This window comes from Sinohyriopsis cumingii, chromosome 10, assembly GCF_028554795.1.
Source record: "Sinohyriopsis cumingii isolate HCF-2022 chromosome 10, ASM2855479v2, whole genome shotgun sequence".
Classification (NCBI taxonomy): domain Eukaryota; kingdom Metazoa; phylum Mollusca; class Bivalvia; order Unionida; family Unionidae; genus Sinohyriopsis; species Sinohyriopsis cumingii.
Genome location: NC_142970.1, coordinates 43,204,009 through 43,225,689, shown reverse-complemented (window position 1 = coordinate 43,225,689; position 21,681 = coordinate 43,204,009). Strand labels below are relative to the sequence as shown.

Genomic DNA, 21,681 nt, shown 5'->3' with positions numbered 1-21,681 from the left:
TTTCAAGACCGCCAGGGTAAATTGAAATCCAGCAATGTGTCGCTGGATGATGTTTTAATACGACAGCGTGATGCCGCCGAGAACACTATCGCGTTGTATACCAACGACGGACGACTCAAACCAGGTGAACACATATCGACGGTGACGGATAGGGTAACATTAATCCAAGACGGTTTTATAAGGTTAGATAGATTGGTAACCGAACTTGACACGCATGTGAAAAAATCTGTCACCGATATACAACTCACTACCGCTAGTTTTTTTGGGACCCCGACGGTAACCGAACCGAATCTTGCAACAATAAAGAATACTATTTCGGAGTTTACGACGCTGTCGGGTCAATTTTAACCCGACATTTAAAAATGTTAACAGGATCGATGACAACTTTGATAAATTCTTTGGTAAAAAAAATACCAAGCTGGATGAAATCACAACAACCATAAATGATATCACTGCGTATGGACAGGAAATAAATAAACTCATTGCCAGGGCTGCAGCGAACAGAGGGGATATAAATTAACTCATTACTGACGTTATATCGATCACAAATAATGTAAACGCGCATGAAGGGAAAATAGAAACGATCAAAACTAATGTTGAAGTGAACAGAGGGAATATAGAGGCGCATGAACGGGAAATAAATACACTCATTGCTAATGTTACAACGATCATAAATAATGTGGACGCGCACACACAGGAAATAAATACACTCATTACTAAGGTTGCAGCAAACAAAAAAAATGTAGACGCGCATACACAGGAAATAAATACACTCATTACTAAGGTTGCAGCGAACAAAAAAAATGTAGACGCGCATACACAGGAAATAAATACACTCATTACTAAGGTTGCAGCGGACAAAAAAGATGTGGACACGCATATACAGGAAATAGATGCACTCATTACTAGGGTTGCAGCGATTAAAGACAAACTACCTAAAATGACAGAGCAACTCGAAAAAATAAAAATCCCTCACGAGAACACCATCAACACAGTATACACAATTCGGCATGGATCATTCGCTTGGACTCCTACACAGAATACAATAGATAACACCGCAACTGTTAAGGGCATTTATCGATTGACACTGGTTTCAATGATGCAGTTTAATATATTATCGTCGAGTTCATCCGGGTTTGACAATACAATATCAACAATTATAGACAAGGACGCAACTGAACCGTTCACAATTTATGCCGTCGATAGACATTTAACCGAGGCAAACATTACATGGCATGCGGAGTTTGTAGTGAATCTAAGTGAGTAATTAAAAACACTAGCTCTTTTAGAATAGAAATGACCACCAGGGTAATTGAATCGGAGGTATCACCGACGTCACATCAATATCGATTCGATACCGCAAAAGAATTCTCCGCGAACTTGAAAACGCTTTCCGAACAATACCGTGCAAAAATAAAAAAATACCGTCGTAAAATAACCGCCATCGACGCGGTCGTGTACTCGGTGTCAGGTATAGTAGCCGGTACCGGCGTCGTTTTGTCCACGGTGACCACGATAGCCCCGATCGCTGTTCCAATCGCTGTCTCCGCGATGACAACAATTGCTGGAGTCGCCAACGCAATCACTAGGAAGATATCATCGTGTTTTCAGAAAAAACTCAACGAGTATACAGTAAAACATCAAATAGTATCCGACGCGTACTCGAAATTATCCGGGTTGATCTCGTTGTCGATCGATAATTCGTTTATATCCGATGTTGAATTCTCCGCGATGGTCCAGTTGCATAACTCCGCGATGTCAAAAATCGAGGATTTTCAACTGGAAGCCGGAACCACTTCAATAGACTCTCGTTGTTGAAATTAGACACAACGAATAATAATAATGTCGCTGAACCCCGAAGGGTTTCAGTTGCTTCAACGGATCGCGGAGAACACCACTCCGGTACAAACAAGTATGATATCGATAACGTCAACGAAACCCGAATTCAGTGTGAACTTTCCATCACCGGTTCCAGTGAAGGAAATAGCGCTGGCAAAATTGCGAGTATATCACAGTTGGCCTAATATCCGAGCGGAAGCATTTAACGGACAACAACCTAATAACTCGCTGGTTTTTGCATGGACAAATAAACCCGATGGGACCCCAGACTGGAAGGAGGTTACAATACCAACTGGGTCATACCAAATAGAACAAATCAATAACGAATTTCAACGCAGGATAAAATCGATCACAGGAAAAGAATCAAAAATCGCTATTACGGTTCATGAACCGACGTTATCGTCGACGATTGAAATAAGCACACCGGGGTATATGGTTGATATTTATGGTAGTTCAATAAGAACCATACTAGGATGGCCCAAGAATCCACCTCATGAAATCCCCGCGGACTTACACACGAATGCGCAATCGTATCATGAGATTGATCCCAATTATCGAATTGATTTGTCTATTATAAAAAGCGCGTTATTACCCAGCAAGTTTATATTTCAAGACAGGAATACCATGCAATGGGAGTTTCCGTATAAGAAAACTCCTAAATTGTTCGCGTCGACCACAGTTGGTTTAAATGATATTAATAGGTTTTTTATCGAGATTAATCGTTATTACCAATTACAACTAGAACAGCTACGGAAAACAAAAGCACGAAAACACGTTGAGGTGTTAAATCAACGTATATCAGACATGGAATATATTAATAAACGAATCGTTGAGACAATATCCGCTAACAACAATGATAATAAGCAAAAATTCCTAACCGAGTATAATATCACAGAAGCCGATTTACCCGATTTCAAGCTTCCAGGATACAACGCGCCAGAACTAAGAAAGTCTCTTAATGATTTTCTCGCCCCATCAACTTATATCCTCAGACACGATAACGGAGATGGTGGTAGGCATATTGCCCCGCACAACGTAAATATCGCATCGGTGATAGCAATCAATCTAGTGTGTGATGCTATCGAAGGGAGTTACCAGGTAGATACCAAGCAATCAAATCAGGCTCAACAGGGGTATATCCTTTATTCGTTTTCACCAACAGCCCCTCCGGGATTTTTAATAGTTGAGAGTCCGATTAATCCGGTCTATATGAGATGCCATAATCGGTTTTTAACGAGAATTAATTTCAGACTCACCGATCAGTCAAATAACCTAATTGATCTACAAGAGGAGGAGTTAGTGGTTACTCTATTTGTAAGATCATAGCAGCAGAGGGGGCGATGACATCGACGCGGTCGTCGATGTGTTTACCGGACGCTGACGACGCTGGGGATCGGCATTAATGACGATTGGACGATCCCCCCGACGACGACGTCGTTTTTTTTTTACCAGGCGCTGACGACACCGGATCCGCTGAGTGCAGAAAGTATTAATTAAACCAAATGACGATTCAGACAAATGTCCGATTCGCCCCCTCTGCTGCTGTATATGATAAGGAAAAACATGAGATGACCCAGGTGTAGGTTAAATGTACACACCTAAGGAAAACAATTATAATTGATAGTTATGTCCCTTTCAGTTAGTGTCGCTGCAATAATAATTTGTATGATTATGATGGTCATGATGAAGACAGTTGTTGGCACATATTAGTATCTTTGGAGACATGTGCCAGATCTGGACCATGAAGTTGTTGTGATACTTTCACACAAAAGTCATTGGAAAATCTTGCTTACTGCATGTACACGCACATAAAGGTCAGTCATTTGGGGCACTTTCCCAAGCGTATTGTTCACTGTGCACATGAATAAATGTCTGTCATTATTCTATTCATCTAGAACCGATTTGACACTGAAATATTTTTATTTATCTGCCGCAAGTTTATTTCTTCAAAGACACCCCCAAACCAGAACAATTTACAACATTTGATACTCCATTTAAAAAATTTGTCTTTGATGAAGCAAAAACATAAAACTAACCTGACTACTCAAAGTATTTATGACATGACACTAAATCACAAACTAAAATTTAAAAAATCTTTAAAACTGATTTGCAATTGCAGAACTATATCAATTTTTATTTGGAAGTGAGCCAGTTTGATTTAATTCAGTCTTGAAATATGCAGAGGTAAATGCCATATAATGATTTTCTCAATTATAGTACAGTAATGTTCTATTGTGTTCCCTCATAAATGCCTGTGCCTCAAGTCAGTTATATGAGAAAAATTGAAATTGTTGATGCTGGCTCCAGTATCATATCACAGACCATTGTTCTTTTGTACAGTAAGTTTTGCCATAGTTTACCAATAATATCTTCCATTTGTCTAGGTAGATCAAGGGCAGTCAAGTGTAGCAACAGAAATGCCTCCATCTGGACTGGTCCCTGGGGAATCTGAAGATGACAAACAAGGTAATGGTAACTACACAACGTTATTACAGGCACACATGCAGGACTCTGTATATTTAGGCTGCATTGAATTGTACAGGTTTGTTTATATTAGGTACATTCCTATGACATACTGTGGGGCCCTGAGTGGCAGAGTGGTCTAAAGCGCTCACCGTTATTGATCACTGCCATCTCACCTGTCGGCGTAGGTTCGAGTCTCAGGTTCATCTAATGTGGCTATGCGAGAAAGCTTGCCAGTAGCTTCTCGTGGGTCAGTGGTTCTTTCCTGGGTTTTCCAGGGTTTTTCCTCCACCATTTATACTGGCCACCATTTATAGCCTATCTTGTGCTGCAAAATGGCATTAAACCCTACTACAACAACACAAAATGACATTCTGCTGTACACAAATACTGTTTTTTGCAAATGACAATCATATGAAATTTAAACTGAGAATACAAGAATTTGTACAAATACTCACATCCATCATTTCAGTATTTGGTATTTTAGTTTGTATAAAAACTCTGTACTGAGAGAGAGAGAGAGAGAAAGAGAATTATACAATATGTAGATCCTATAGTAGAATGTTTGATGGTGCATTTTCGAATATGAAGAGATGTTACCATCCAGTTTGAGAACTTTGATAATTATATAACCTACATGATATTTAGACATTTACTTCATGTTATCAAGTATTCTTCTGTAGGATCCAGGGATAGCACATTCCACTCTGTTTGTTGTATATAAAACTCTCAGAATTGTATGATAATATTATTTCTTCATAAAAAGATAATAGCCTATATAAATCTTGATTTCTGTCATAGGTATCTGTAGTGACTGTACTTAGATGGGAATTAATTACTAGGTCGATATGTGTGTCTGCTACACATGAATTCATATGCAAGTGACTTCGTAGTATCATTTGTTGGTGATCTGTGGATAGTCGAGGGGTATAAAGGTTCGTGCATGTAGGCAAGGCAATGGGTGCCATAATCACCATGGAGTATGAATTAGAATATTCTCTAACCTGTATGATAATACTATTTCAAAGTGTGTGTGTGTGTGTGTGACTTGGCAATAAATGATGACAGGATTCTTCCTTGATACATTGTCATACTGAATTTTACATTATGCCCATTCCCCTGCTCCATTATCATTATATACACATCATAATAGTTAGGGAGGTGACTAATCTAATGTAACACCAGACATGAAATAACAAGACTTGGTTAGGGAAGTGTCATACTGTACATAGCAACAAGACGAAATAACAAGACTTGGTTAGGGAAGTGGCATACTATACATAGCAACAGCATGAAATGACAAGATTGTTTAGGGAAATGGGATACTGTACATAGCAACAGCGTGAAATAACAAGACTTGGTTAGGGAAGTGGCATACTGTACATAGCAACAGCATGAAATGACAAGATTGTTTAGGGAAATGGGATACTGTACATAGCAACAGCGTGAAATAACAAGACATGGTTAGGGAAGTGGCATACTGTACATAGCAACAGCATGAAATAAGACTTGGTCAAGGAAGTGGCATACTGTACATAGCAACAGTATGAACTAATAAGACTTTGCTAGAGAAGTGGCATGCTGTACATAGCAACATCATGAAATAACAAGACTTGGTTAGGGAAGTGGCATACTGTACATAGCAACAACATGAAATAAGACTTGGTTAGGGAAGTGGCATACTGTACATAGCAACAGCATGAAATGACAAGATTGTTTAGGGAAATGGGATACTGTACATAGCAACAGCGTGAAATAACAAGACATGGTTAGGGAAGTGGCATACTGTACATAGCAACAGCATGAAATAAGACTTGGTCAAGGAAGTGGCATACTGTACATAGCAACAGTATGAACTAATAAGACTTTGCTAGAGAAGTGGCATGCTGTACATAGCAACAGCATGAAATAACAAGACTTGGTTAGGGAAGTGGCATACTGTACATAGCAACATCATGAAATAAGACTTGGTTAGGGAAGTGGCATACTGTACATAGCAACAGCATGAAATAAGACTTGGTCGAGGAAGTGGCATACTGTACATAGCAACAGTATGAAATAACAAGACTTTGCTAGAGAAGTGGCATGCTGTACATAGCAACAGCATGAAATAACAAGACTTAAGGAATAGCTTACTTTACATGGCAAAATACAAGAAGCACCAGGACTTGAAATTTTTATATTCAACATAGCTTTCACAATTATGCAGTCATATCACTACGATGTCTGCAGTGTGGCAGCTTACAGTGATGTTTAGCACTGAGGCATCATGCCACAGACATGTAGTATGATGTCCCACCCAGTCATTAGTCCGACACCAGTCTGCACACTAACCTCAATGCTGAGCACCTAGCGAGGCTGGTGCTAAGTCATTGGTATGATTCAGGGGGGTTGTTGTTGAACCTCCTGCATTTGAGGCGGATGCTCTATCCACTTAGGCCTTCAAAGCAATACATGAGAAAGATCACATGACCCAAAACATGAAATTGATGTGTATTCCTACAACTGCTTCCAAGTTTATGTCAAGATCTGATGCAAATGGCTGAGAAATATTCCAATAGCCAGATCAGTATTTATCCAGCACTGTATGATTACCACATGGTTCATGTGTGAATATTTATCTAGCACTGTATGATTACCACATGGTTCATGTGTGAATATGTATCTAGCACTGTATGATTACCACATGGTTCATGTGTGAATATTTATCTAGCATTGTATGATTACCACATGGTTCATGTGTGAATATTTATCTAGCTCTGTGATTACCACATGGTTCATGTGTGAATATGTATCTAGCACTGTATGATTACCACATGGTTCATGTGTGAATATGTATCTAGCACTGTATGATTACCACATGGTTCATGTGGGAATATTTATCTAGCTCTGTATGATTACCACATGGTTCATGTGGGAATATTTATCTAGCACTGTATGATTACTACATGGTTCATGTGGGAATAATTATCTAGCACTGTATGATTACCACATGGTTCATGTGGGAATATGTATCTAGCACTGTATGATTACCACATGGTTCATAGGTGAATATGTATCTAGCACTGTATGATTACCACGTGGTCCATTTGGGAATATGTATCTAGCACTGTATGATTACCACATGGTTCATATGTGAATATGTATCTAGCATTGTATGATTACCACATGGTTCATGTGTGAATATGTATCTAGTATTGTATGATTACCACATGGTTCATATGTGAATATGTTTCTAGCACTGTATGATTACCACATGGTTCATATGTGAATATGTATCTAGCACTGTATGATTACCACATGGTTCATATGTGAATATGTATCTAGCACTGTATGATTACCACATGGTTCATATGTGAATATGTATCTAGCACTGTATGATTACCACATGGTTCATTTGTGAATATGTATCTAGCATTGTATGATTACCACATGGTTCATGTGGGAATATTTATCTAGCATTGCATGATTACCACATGGTTCATGTGGGAATATTTATCTAGCACTGTATGATTACCACATGGTTCATATGTGAGTATGTATCTAGCATTGTACGATTACCACATGGTTCATATGTGAATATGTATCTAGCATTGTATGATTACCACATGGTTCATATGTGAACATGTATCTAGCACTGTATTATTACCACATGGTTCATATGTGAATATGTATATATCACTGTATCATTGCCACATGGTTCATATGTGAATATGTATCTAGCACTGTATTATTACCACATGGTTCATATGTGAATATGTATATATCACTGTATCATTGCCACATGGTTCATATGTGAATATGTATCTAGCATTGTATGATTACCACATGGTTCATATGTGAATATGTATCTAGCACTGTATTATTACCACATGGTTCATATGTGAATATGGACTCGGACCGAATGCATAGTATTGAAAAAGCAGAATAATGTATGAAATGATTGAGGTAATCTTTAAAAAATTTAGATTTTCAGCAATTGTGGTCTCTAGAATGGCAAATTCAGGTACTTTTATTACCGTATGAGTGTAACTCTATGGACATTTATTAGTCAGGATAGGGATAGGTCAGATATTCAGAATTTCTACTATTCATAATTCTACTAGTCCTAGTCAAGAAAGATTAATGGGATGGCCTGTTGTCCACTGTCTTTAGCACAAGTCATTAATGTTAATCTTTCTAAACTACTTAGATGATTGCCATGAAACTTGCACATTGGACCATCCTGTGGTCTAGTGGTTTTAACCTAAATGAATGTGTTGCTGCCACCACAGTGGCCATCTTGAAAATGGTATTGCTCCTCCTTCGTGAAGCATTGTGATATTTGCTTGAGATTTTCAGCAAAAGGCTTTTTGTGATCTTTGTAAAGATAAGATAGTCTATTGACATTCATCTAACTAAAGGATACGACAAAAAACACAATTACTAATTATCTAATATAAAGTGTTAACATTGAAAATATACATGTTCCTCCTCACTTTTGCATTTCCTGCACATAGAATACTGAATCATTTAAGAGGTGTCATATCATAATGAAACATGCTTAATAAATGGCAAAATAGTATGTCATTATGGATTGTATATCTAACATACTGAATAAATGGCAAAAAGTTATGTCATTATGACTTGCATGTCTAACATGCTGAATAAATGGCAAAATAGTATGTCATTATGGATTGCATATCTGACATGCTTTACATATACACATTTTTCCCGTCTTCATACAGAGGACAGTGACAGAAGAGATTTTGTTCATCCTATACTCTGTTTATTTTAAAAGGGCAATATCTAGCATGACTTGGGATAATGCCCATTTTAATTTTGTTCAGAATGAGTACTGATTCTAAATTTTGTCAATTGTTGCAGCTGCTTCCTTTCTAAGCCTTTATTTAAGAGTTTAACGTTTTTTTTCTGAGTCTGTCGTTGTATAAACTGGTAGTTGCCAACTCACACAGCAAATAATGCCCAAAGGGCCATTTTAGTGCCATTCTGACATCCACTATGGCTGCTATGGTTGCTGTTTTGCTGATTGATTGCTACTCAACTTCAATGTAAAGTCATATTGACATTTTGTTTTCACCAGAAGACTTCTAGTTTGGATTAATTTGAAATGGTGCCAATCAAACCTGCAGTATAGCTGCTATATTGGCGACTCCGAAAATCTTGATATTACTTTTTATCATAGATGGATGGTCATATTAAAATGGGGTTTTCAACTAAAGGTCTTATGATGTTGGTTCTAAATGAACAAGGAGCTGATCTGACAACCGGTACAAACACCATGGCAGCCATTTTCAAAATTGTGTTGTCGTAACAATTCCTGAACAGCTAGTCATATACACATAGTGTTTTCGGCAAATCATGATATTGACTTGATCCTTAATGGAAATATTATCAATGTTATATCCTGTTTGTTTGCCACAGTAGCTGAGTTTTAAAATCTTGTTATGGCTGAAATATTATCAGTAATACACTTTGTTGTTTGCCGCAGTGGCTGTATATTAAAATCTTGTTAATGTTCAGAAATATCAAGAGATGATCTCAACACTCAGCAGTTAACCCTTTGCCTCATAGCATCTCATGCTATTCGGGCTGTTTGATATACATGTGCCAAATTCATACGGTGCAGTGCTGAATGCCTGTTACCTCAACGACTTAGTGCTTGTTAATTTCAACATACATTGTAGCCAATTTACCTTTTTGGTGTGTGTGTATGTATAAGTAACATACGGTCCTTGTAGGTGTATCATTATTTTTCACAGGATAAGTTTTATATGCTTTAAACTCTTAAGAAAACTCTTTCACCTTCAAATCAATAAAGTTGTGTGACCAACTGTAGCTGACATTTCACAGCTTCTAAATCTACAGATCCATTGTGTTTGACTGCATCACTAAGTCATCAGGATGTTGCCTACATTAATATCAGAGTCTTGATATTCAACTTACTGAAGCTGCAGTCATATTTCTAATTATCCAAAGTCATGAAAGTGCTGAATGAAATACACTGGCTCCATTTTGGAGAGAGTTGAATCCAACCCAGTAACTTTAAATAGCAGATTTTGACCATATTGTAAATAACAACCTTTTGATGTAACATAATGGTGATTTGCCTCCAGAGCTTTAGTGATGTTTTAGTTGGCCTAATGTTCAGAATCACTCACCTTTACAGATCACTGACATATCTCCCTCTGAACTGCATGGGTTTGAGTCTCATGCCAATTCAGCCATTATGGAAATGTAAGATAAGCTACCAGTAGCTTCCCATGGGTTGGTGGTTCTTTCTAGGGTTTTTGCATGTCTTATGTTGAAGAATAGCATTAACTTTTAAGCCCGCAAAATCCAAAACCATGCCTAGGTTCTATAAGAAGGTTTTCACCAAATTTAGTGCTATGAAAATGGGATATAAATTCTTGATGTTTACTGTAGGCGCCGGAACAAGCTTTCATGCGGTTAGAATAAAGGGTGAAAAAACAGGCAATTTATTTGAATCAGATGGATGCATCAGATAGCTTTACCATGAGAATTAAGTAGATGAGTCCAAAAGTAATCTTGGGGGCCCCGAGTGGCCGAGTGGTCTAAAGCGCTTCCGTTAACGGATCACTACCATCTCACCTCAGTCTGCATGGGTTCGAGTCTCGGATTCGGCTAATGTGGGTATGTGAGAAAGTTTGCCAGTATCTTCTCGTGGGTCAGTGGTTCTTTCCAGGGTTTTCCCGGGTTCTTCCTCCACCATTAATACTGGCCACCATGTATAGCCTATCGTGTGCTGAAAATGGCGTTAAACCCTACAACAACAACAACAACAACCAAAAGTGCTCTTACGGGGTGAAGGGTTATTCCTAAGAAATGGCCTTGCCTTGATTTCCTGGAAATTATTTTCAGCCATTTTAGAATAAGCCTCATCAGTGGACTCATTTTGATTTTTTGCTATACTAATTCACAGGCTGCATTGTTATGGGCGCTGAATAACCTGGAGTTAAAAATGCTGTTAAGCTATCACTTAGATGGAGCATTCAGTATCGGGATAGTAAAAAAGATGAAACAGTTCTGCATATTAGACAGTTTTTATTGCAAAGACCAAATTACTTGCAGACAATATGTCAAGAAGTGAACATTTTTGAAATTGTACATTGTATTATAACCACAGCATGACAATGCTGGCTGACATAATGCATTTTGTAAGTGAAAAACTTTCAATATGAGAAAGGGAGCTAACTCTCCTGGCATGTAAATGTGTGTGATGGGATGTTGTTTAGGACAATATTGGCGTAAGTTCTATCCTCATTACCGAAATAGCTTCAGTTATCTGTTGTCAAGCGTTGTGTTCGAAGCTGACTAATGAGGCCAATCCAGGCACAAAAGTCTATCCCGCACTTCGAGCACACAAGGATTGTTGACAGCCCTGGCCACATGAGTGGCACATTTTCTCTGCACCTCAGCAATTTCTGCTGTTCTGTTGCACAGGTGCCAAATTTGATCTTGCTGCGCCAGGAATGACGGTCTTGTGCAAGGGTCTCCCATGAGGCACTGTTGATATGCAGGTGTTTCAGGGATGACTTAAGTGAGTCATTGAAGCACTTGTGTCCTCAAAGAGCACGCTTTCCCCTCACAAAGTTTGCCATAGAGCAGCTGATTTTTCAAATACATTCATGTGTCATATCAAGGATGTGCCCTGTCTATCTGACTTGTGCCCTTTGCAGCAGAATCAAGACAGATGGGATGCTGGCCCTCATAAGTTCGGGATCAGGAGTGTTGTGTTACCACTTTATCCACATAATCTTTTGAAGCTCATGTGCAACTGAGTTGTCGGGAATGTCTGCTATAGACAGTCTATATCTTGCTGGCATACAAGAGGGTTTTGAGCACCGGATCATGGTACACATTCAGTTTGGTGGTAAGACTGATTCCTCTCTGGTCCCACACATTCCCATGTAGTCGCATCAAGGCTGAGTTAGCCGTGGCAGTTATGCTGTTGACCTCTATGTCAATGTTGACTGCTTGTGATAGGATGCTGTCCAGATATTTGAAGCTGTTAATGGCCTGGAGAGCTTTTGGCCCTTCACTGGGATGCGCAGTTCAAAATATGGCTTCCCATGGGCAGGTTGATACATCACTGGTCTTTTTGGTGCTGATTCTGAGGCATCAGTTGTTGCGTGCCTCAGCAATCCTGTCCATGCAGGTGTGCATATCTTTTGAGCTGGCATTGATGGTGCAGTCCTCCATAAAGAGGATTTTCCTGATTAGTGTTTCCGTCACATTCGTGACTGCATGCAGTCACTTGGGATTAGAGCAACTTGCCATCAGTCCGGTATCTAACAGGGATTCCTTTATCACTGTTTTGGAACACATTTACTAGCATGGTAGTGAACATCATGCTGTAGAGTGTGTGTGAAAATGCAACCTTGTTTGATGCCATTTGTGACTGGGAAGGCATCTGAGAGTTTGCCATCGTCCATTATGTGGGCCATCATGCTGTCATGGAACTGATGAACGAAGCTGATGAACTTATAAGGGCAGACAACTTTTGTCATGAATGCCTTGGTCTCTGTGTAGGCTGTGGTTTTCTGCAATGATTGTCTCTATCTCCTGGTTGTTCTCAATGAACCAGTCCAGGTTTTTGCGTGCAGTTTGCCTCAGGTGTATGAGGGTGGTGGAGTAGGAAGTGTCTCTGAAGGAGGCCCTTTTCTGCAGTTGCCTGACCAATCTGAAAAGTTTTCTAGTTTGCTATCCATAATCCTATAGAAGCTTTTGGCAATTGAGCTATTTTTCAGCTTCAAGTAAGTCTGTATACAGTCATTTTCTATTGGTAACGTCCCTTGGACTGGATGTGAAGGTCGAATTTGAACACAATTAGCCTATGGTCCATCTAATAATCAGCACCATACAGACTAGATGCATACTATATACAGTTCCAACCTATGATGTAGTTTATGGTTAACTTATTGCATGCATAAAATAAGTGATCTTATTCGCACTGCAAAAGAATGACAATAAACTTTATATTAACACATTTGATAATTTTCTATTTTAATATTAGTGTTTTCCTTTCTTGAAAGACAGTTGTAAAATTTGATTCCAGGCCCAGTCATTCCTGTGGAGATTCTTCATATGGATGATAAATCCCTTATGTTGTACAAAGAGGCTTTGCACGATGGAAAGGAGAAGGTTTTTAACATTCGAGTTATGGTGGTTGGGCAGTATGGTGTTGGAAAGACAACACTGACAAAGCACCTCCTTGGGCAAAAGGTTGATATATCAGAGAGGAAAAGCACCGAGGGAATCGAAGTACACAAGCATTGTTGTAAAATCGCTATGGACACTGGGGAATGGATAGTACAGAATGAAGGTAGGTCATCATTGTCCCTGACCTTTACAATAAAAAACAGGAAATGTGCTATTCTTTCTTTCCAAACGTGCATGAGTAATGATGCATAATTCCTTAATTCCTCCATTAGTGTGCAGATAGTTATTAACCTTGGATATGGCTCAGGTAAGTTGTCTGATGTATGCCTTCCAATGTACATCTGTCCGTTAGCACAAGTTCATTTTCTCTGCTCCTCCTCAACTGCGTGGAAGATTACCATGATCCTTGACACATACATATGCATCTCAAGTTCTAGTTGATCCTAAATTAATTTGGTGCTGCTTAGTATTATAGAATGGGCACCCTAGCAGCCCAATTGAAACAATATTGTTATAGCTACATTTTCTAAATGGATAGTCACATCAATGTAGGATTTTCGATGCAAGACTTATTATGATGTCTAGCTGGTCCTAAATGAAAATTGCATCATTTGGTATCTGAAATGGCTACCACAGCTGCTATCTTGAAAATGTTATTATTTCTACTTCTGGTGAACAAATTGCAGGGGGTTTTCACCTAAGACTTCTTATGGTTTCCAGTTGGTTTTAATTCAGCTTGTGCTTAATTGATATACAATATGACCACTATGACATGCATTCTTATTACTACTCCATGATTGACAGCCATATTAACATTGGGATTTACCCAGATAACTTATTCTTGATGTCTGATTGGTTCTAAATGAAACGTACCTGTCTATGTACAGTATGGCCATCATAGTAGCCAATTTGAATATATTGTTATTGCTACTCCACCAGAAGACTCGTAATGATATCTAGTCCTGACTGAAAAGGGTTGAAATTTTTTATCTCAAATATGGATGTCGCAATTACAGTTTTCACCAGCAGCTTTCCAATGGTGTCTGGTTTGTCCTGATTGAAAATGTTGCTGATCTTGCATCCAGTATGGCTGCCACAATGGCTGATTTGAAAAAAGTTTCACTCAAGAATATCAGAGATGGAAAGGAAGAAATGGTCTTATATTTTTTCCCGGAAATTCTCTTTCGACAGTGGAACAACAGACTCACTGATATATTTTATCTTTGAGCAGTGTGTGTGTATATGTGTGTACGATTTTGATTTTAACATAGTTTTAAAAAAGTTTCAGTCATATTGTTATGATGTCTGTAGTGTGGCAGTTGATAGAGATTTATAGCACTGGGGCATCATGCCGCAGACATGTTTATATACATGTTTGAACAGGTTTATAAATTTACATATATCATGACGGGGAACAAAAGCAAAGCGTGATGTTTGTCGATTTATTTCTTAAAGCATATGTTGGTGTTCAAAGCAGGTTGTGGTGTGGTAAAGTCATTACATGGGGCATATATTGGTGCCTGCAGGCTGTGCCAAGTTAAATTCATGACAACATTTGAGATCCTTGTTATTTCAGTCAGTGATTTTGTGAATATTTTATGAAAATTAATATGACAGCTACTATTACTGGATTTTGCTTTACTGTGCTATTTTTCTTCTTCACAATAACATGGAGATTGAATGGAAAAATTTCACTGATGTATTTACAGCCTGATGGTGTGTGTGTCAGACTTAAAAGTTCTTGGGGAATATATTGGTGTTAGAATTCTGTGCCATGATAAAATCTTGGATCTAGAACTTATTTGGGTTGTATCTTTAAAAGTTACTGCACATTATCAGCCTTTAACTGGGCATTCTGCCGATTCGAGATAGGGGTGACGCTACCAGGTGAAGTGGGTGACTACGTCACCTAAAAATGTAAACTTCTTCTTCTGTTAGGAAAGCAAAAATGATTTTCACCTGTGATATTTTAGAGGTCCATGTGGATGATCATAACTGTCGAGATGCTCCCTTGCCTTGGCCCGGTCAGTTCCAGTGTTGTGTCGTATCTCAGAGCTAAATGTAGGCATCAGATAACTGGTATTGTTATCTATTGTGCCAACAAACAAACTCTTGTAGGTTGACAGGCATGAATTTTGATAGACGATGGACCATTTACCCTTTCTCGAGTAAGATATCAACTATCACTGCCCGATTTCTGGAAGTTATTGATGATAACAACATACAGAATTGTGTTTCGCAATCTAAACAATAGTATGTACATAGCATTTTGTGTTTAAAGAATAGAATGCGTGATCTGAATACCTTAACTGCCATCATCTACATAAAATCATTTTGAAATAGTAAGTGAACCAGTCATGGGGAATAATGGCAGACATCACTGTCACAGAAGGTAGCGCTTTATTTAATTGTTTTCGTTAATCAATGGGCAAATATAGTCGGGAAAAGATACAATTCATGGAAATAAAACTCTAAATAGTATGATATTGGAGATTTAGCTTTTAAATGCAATTATGTTGGTCAGAAACATATAGAACAATGCTGGGGAATATTCAAGGGGCTCTGTTGTTGTTGTTGTTGTACGGTTTAACGCCACTTTTCAGCACACGATAGACTATACATGGCGGCCAGCATTAATGGTGGAGGAAGAACCTGGGAAAACCCTGGAAAGAACGACTGACCCATGAGAAGCTACTGGCAAGCTTTCTCACATACCCACGTTGGCAAATCCGAGACTCGAACCCACGCAGACAGAGGTGAGATGGCAGTGGTCCGTAATGGAGAACGCTTTAGACCACTCGGCCACTCAGGGCCCAAGTGGCTCTGTAAGATCAAAGTTGTTTTCTGACTACTCCATCTAGAGAAAACACTAAAAACAAGCAGCAAAGCAGATATATAGCTGATGCCTAACGTTAGTGCAAGTACACAAAGATAAACCTTACATTTCCAATCCTTACAATGGCTTACTGTAACAAAACTATAAAGTGAGTGGTTACATTAAGAAAACGGGTCAAACTCTTTACTGGAGCAGCATGGATGGAACTGAAAATTATGGAACAAAATAAAAATACCCCAAAAATAGATAGTCAAAAATACTATTTAATTTTGTTTGACATACATCTTAATTATAATTAATCTCATAGTAGTTTGGTGAAATAACATTTGTTTTGGTGTATGTTTTTGTTCCGGTATTTTCGTTTGTTACTCTCTTACATCAAAGTATAAAACACAGTAAAATAACCAATATCAGTATAAAATTAATTTAATTAATGGAAATACAAGTATATCTAATTATAGAAGTAAGTAGAACTTGTTTCTGTATAATCTATTCTTTTTGTTCTTGTATTTTCATTTGCTCCGGTTTGTTCCAGTTTGTTCCATTATATAGTCTGGCCCAAAGAAAAACCCTCTTTCTAACAATATGTGAGCTCACATATATATGATGTCACCTCCCCTGTTCTGTCCAAATGAGAGGTGGTTACTTCCCCCATAACTTCAAGTCTAGCTTTACTCCTATTGAGAGCATAAAGCATTCATAACCTTTTGAACACAGCATTCCACTGTGGTGTATGCACTGACACATTCATACCTTTTGAAGACATCATTTCACTGTGTTGTAAGCATTGATGTATTCATACCTTTTGAACATATGATTCCACTGTGTTGTAAGCATCGACACATTCATACCTTTTGAACACAGTATTCCACTGGCTTATGAGGATTGAATCAATGATATATTTTGCTTGATTTTAATCCAATTCATTGTGAAGCTGTTTCTCAACAAGAATTCAGAGGAGATCAGTAAAGACAAGATTTTTGTGATTTTCTGCATAATTATGACCTTTCGAATATGCATTTCCCAAATATACTGGGGAGTTCAGTGAAGACCAGATTTGTGTCATGATCTGCATAAGTGTGACCTTTGACTGACCCTTAGAATATGCATTTCTCTAATATACAGAGAGATTCAGTAAAGACAAGATTTTTGTGATTTTCTGCATAAGTGTGACCTTTGACTGACCCTTAGAATATGCATTTCTCCAATATACAGAGAGATTCAGTAAAGACAAGATATTTGTGATTTTCTGCATAAGTGTGACCTTTGACTGACCCTTAGAAGATGCATTTCTCTAATATACCGAGAGATTCAGTGAAGACCAGATTTTTGGCATGTTCTGAATAATTATGACCTTTGAATGGGCATTAGATTATGCATTTCTCTAATGTATTCAGCAGTTCGGTAAGGACCAGATTTTTCTTATAATCTGTATAATTATGGTCTTTACTGACCTTTAGAATATCCATTTCTCCATCTTATAAAACTTTAGTGTACAAAAGTTTGTATGTACAGGGTCATCTTAATATTTATTAGATGAATTCAGTGATAAGCGTCATGTTAATATTTATTGGATGAATTCATTGATAAGCGTCATGTTAATATGTATTAGATGAATTCAGTGATAAGCGTCATGTTAATATTTATTGGATGAATTCAGTGATAAGCGTCATCTTAATATGTATTGGATGAATTCATTGATAAGCGTCATGTTAATATTTATTGGATGAATTCAGTGATAAGCGTCATGTTAATATTTATTAGATGAATTCAGTGATAAGCGTCATGTTAATATTTATTGGATGAATTCAGTGATAAGCGTCATGTTAATATTTATTAGATGAATTCAGTGATAAGCGTCATGTTAATATTTATTGGATGAATTCAGTGATAAGCGTCATGTTAATATTTATTGGATGAATTCAGTGATAAGCGTCATGTTAATATTTATTGGATGAATTCAGTGATAAGCGTCATCTTAATATTTATTAGATGAATTCAGTGATAAGCGTCATGTTAATATTTATTGGATGAATTCATTGATAAGCGTCATGTTAATATGTATTAGATGAATTCAGTGATAAGCGTCATGTTAATATTTATTGGATGAATTCAGTGATAAGCGTCATCTTAATATGTATTGGATGAATTCATTGATAAGCGTCATGTTAATATTTATTGGATGAATTCAGTGATAAGCGTCATGTTAATATTTATTAGATGAATTCAGTGATAAGCGTCATGTTAATATTTATTGGATGAATTCAGTGATAAGCGTCATGTTAATATTTATTAGATGAATTCAGTGATAAGCGTCATGTTAATATTTATTGGATGAATTCAGTGATAAGCGTCATGTTAATATTTATTGGATGAATTCAGTGATAAGCGTCATGTTAATATTTATTGGATGAATTCAGTGATAAGCGTCATGTTAATATTTATTGGATGAATTCAGTGATAAGCGTCATCTTAATATTTATTGGATGAATTCAGTGATAAGCTTCATCTTAATATTTATTGGATGAATTCAGTGATAAGCGTCATGTTAATATTTATTGGATGAATTCAGTGATAAGCGTCATGTTAATATTTATTGGATGAATTCAGTGATAAGCGTCATGTTAATATTTATTGGATGAATTCAGTGATAAGCGTCATGTTAATATTTATTGGATGAATTCAGTGATAAGCGTCATGTTAATATTTATTGGATGAATTCAGTGATAAGCGTCATGTTAATATTTATTAGATGAATTCAGTGATAAGCGTCATCCTAATATTTATTGGATGAATTCAGTGATAAGCGTCATGTTAATATTTATTGGATGAATTCATTGATAAGCGTCATTTTAATATTTATTAGATGAATTCAGTGATAAGCGTCATGTTAATATTTATTGGATGAATTCATTGATAAGCGTCAAGTTAATATTTATTGGATGAATTCATTGATAAGCGTCATGTTAATATTTATTGGATGAATTCAGTGATAAGCGTCATCTTAATATTTATTGGATGAATTCAGTGATAAGCGTCATCTTAATATTTATTGGATGAATTCAGTGATAAGCGTCATCTTAATATGTATTGGATGAATTCAGTGATAAGCGTCATGTTAATATTTATTGGATGAATTCAGTGATAAGCGTCATGTTAATATTTATTGGATGAATTCAGTGATAAGCGTCATGTTAATATTTATTGGATGAATTCAGTGATAAGCGTCATGTTAATATTTATTGGATGAATTCATTGATAAGCGTCAACTTAATATTTATTGGATGAATTCATTGATAAGCGTCATGTTAATATTTATTGGATGAATTCAGTGATAAGCGTCATGTTAATATTTATTGGATGAATTCAGTGATAAGCCTCATGTTAATATTTATTGGATGAATTCATTGATAAGCGTCATCTTAATATTTATTGGATGAATTCATTGATAAGCGTCATCTTAATATTTATTGGATGAATTCAGTGATAAGCGTCATGTTAATATTTATTGGATGAATTCAGTGATAAGCGTCATGTTAATATTTATTGGATGAATTCAGTGATAAGCGTCATGTTAATATTTATTGGATGAATTCAGTGATAAGCGTCATGTTAATATTTATTGGATGAATTCAGTGATAAGCGTCATGTTAATATTTATTGGATGAATTCAGTGATAAGCGTCAAGTTAATATTTATTGGATGAATTCAGTGATAAGCGTCATGTTAATATTTATTGGATGAATTCATTGATAAGCGTCATGTTAATATTTATTGGATGAATTCAGTGATAAGCGTCATGTTAATATTTATTGGATGAGTTCATTGATAAGCGTCATCTTAATATGTATTGGATGAATTCAGTGATAAGCGTCATGTTAATATTTATTGGATGAATTCATTGATAAGCGTCATGTTAATATTTATTGGATTAATTCAGTGATAAACGTCATGTTAATATTTATTGGATGAATTCAGTGATAAGCGTCATGTTAATATTTATTGGATGAATTCATTGATAAACGTTATGTTTATATTTATTGGATGAATTCAGTGATAAGCGTCATGTTAATATTTATTGGATGAATTCAGTGATAAGCGTCATGTTAATATTTATTGGATGAATTCAGTGATAAGCGTCATCTTAATATTTATTGGATGAATTCAGTGATAAGCGTCATGTTAATATTTATTGGATGAATTCAGTGATAAGCGTCATGTTAATATTTATTGGATGAATTCAGTGATAAGCGTCATGTTAATATTTATTGGATGAATTCATTGATAAGCGTCATGTTAATATTTATTGGATGAATTCAGTGATAAACGTCATGTTAATATTTATTGGATGAATTCAGTGATAAGCGTCATGTTAATATTTATTGGATGAATTCATTGATAAACGTCACGTTTATATTTATTGGATGAATTCAGTGATAAGCGTCATGTTAATATTTATTGGATGAATTCAGTGATAAGCGTCATGTTAATATTTATTGGATGAATTCAGTGATAAATGTCATCTTAATATTTATTGGATGAATTCAGTGATAAGCGTCATGTTAATATTTATTGGATGAATTCAGTGATAAGCGTCATGTTAATATTTATTGGATGAATTCAGTGATAAGCGTCATGTTAATATTTATTGGATGAATTCAGTGATAAGCGTCATGTTAATATTTATTGGATGAATTCAGTGATAAGCGTCATGTTAATATTTATTGGATGAATTCAGTGATAAGCGTCATGTTAATATTTATTGGATGAATTCAGTGATAAGCGTCATGTTAATATTTATTAGATGAATTCATTGATAAGCGTCATTTTAATATGTATTGGATGCATTCATTGATAAGCGTCATGTTAATATTTATTAGATGAATTCATTGATAAGCGTCATGTTAATATTTATTAGATGAATTCAGTGATAAGCGTCATCTTAATATTTATTGGATGAATTCAGTGATAAGCGTATCTTGACCATTTCTTACTGAGCTGTTTCTTGATCAGCTTAGAATGGTCATTTATATTGCTTTTGAACATACTTGAATTCATCTTCTTTGATTCCAGGTAAAGTTGCAATCAAGGTCATAAACTAGAGATTCAATTTTGAACATATTTTACAGAATTAAAACCCTAGACTAATTCTCATTTTGGCATGAGAACATGCTAGAATTGACATGGTTCTCACTAGGATTTCAAAGTTGGAATCCTGGAATTGTATCCTGGGTAGCCTGGATATGACTGGAATTCCTGATCCAAAGTAATGGTAGTCCTAATCCTATCATCAGGATTACCTGTACACTGTTATATTGGTACAAGCATATATTTTACTGCACAAGAGTAATCAATGTAAC

The 21,681-nt window shown here is 36.5% G+C and overlaps 1 protein-coding gene across 5 annotated transcripts in view; it reads left to right on the top strand.

Annotated features, from left to right (window-relative positions):
* Positions 1 to 21,681, top strand: part of LOC149789940 (uncharacterized) — a 108,217-nt gene that overhangs the window by 38,034 nt on the left and 48,502 nt on the right. For 4 of the 5 annotated variants that reach the window (XM_089972012.1, XM_089972015.1, XM_089972014.1 and 1 more), the window contains exons 2-3: positions 4,224 to 4,305; positions 13,382 to 13,648. In XM_089972012.1, the coding sequence (XP_089828138.1) occupies positions 4,257 to 4,305; positions 13,382 to 13,648 (316 nt within the window). In that variant the 5' untranslated portion in view covers positions 4,224 to 4,256. The remainder of the gene's footprint in view (positions 1 to 4,223; positions 4,306 to 13,381; positions 13,649 to 21,681) is intronic. The other variant, XM_089972016.1, reaches the window with a different exon arrangement.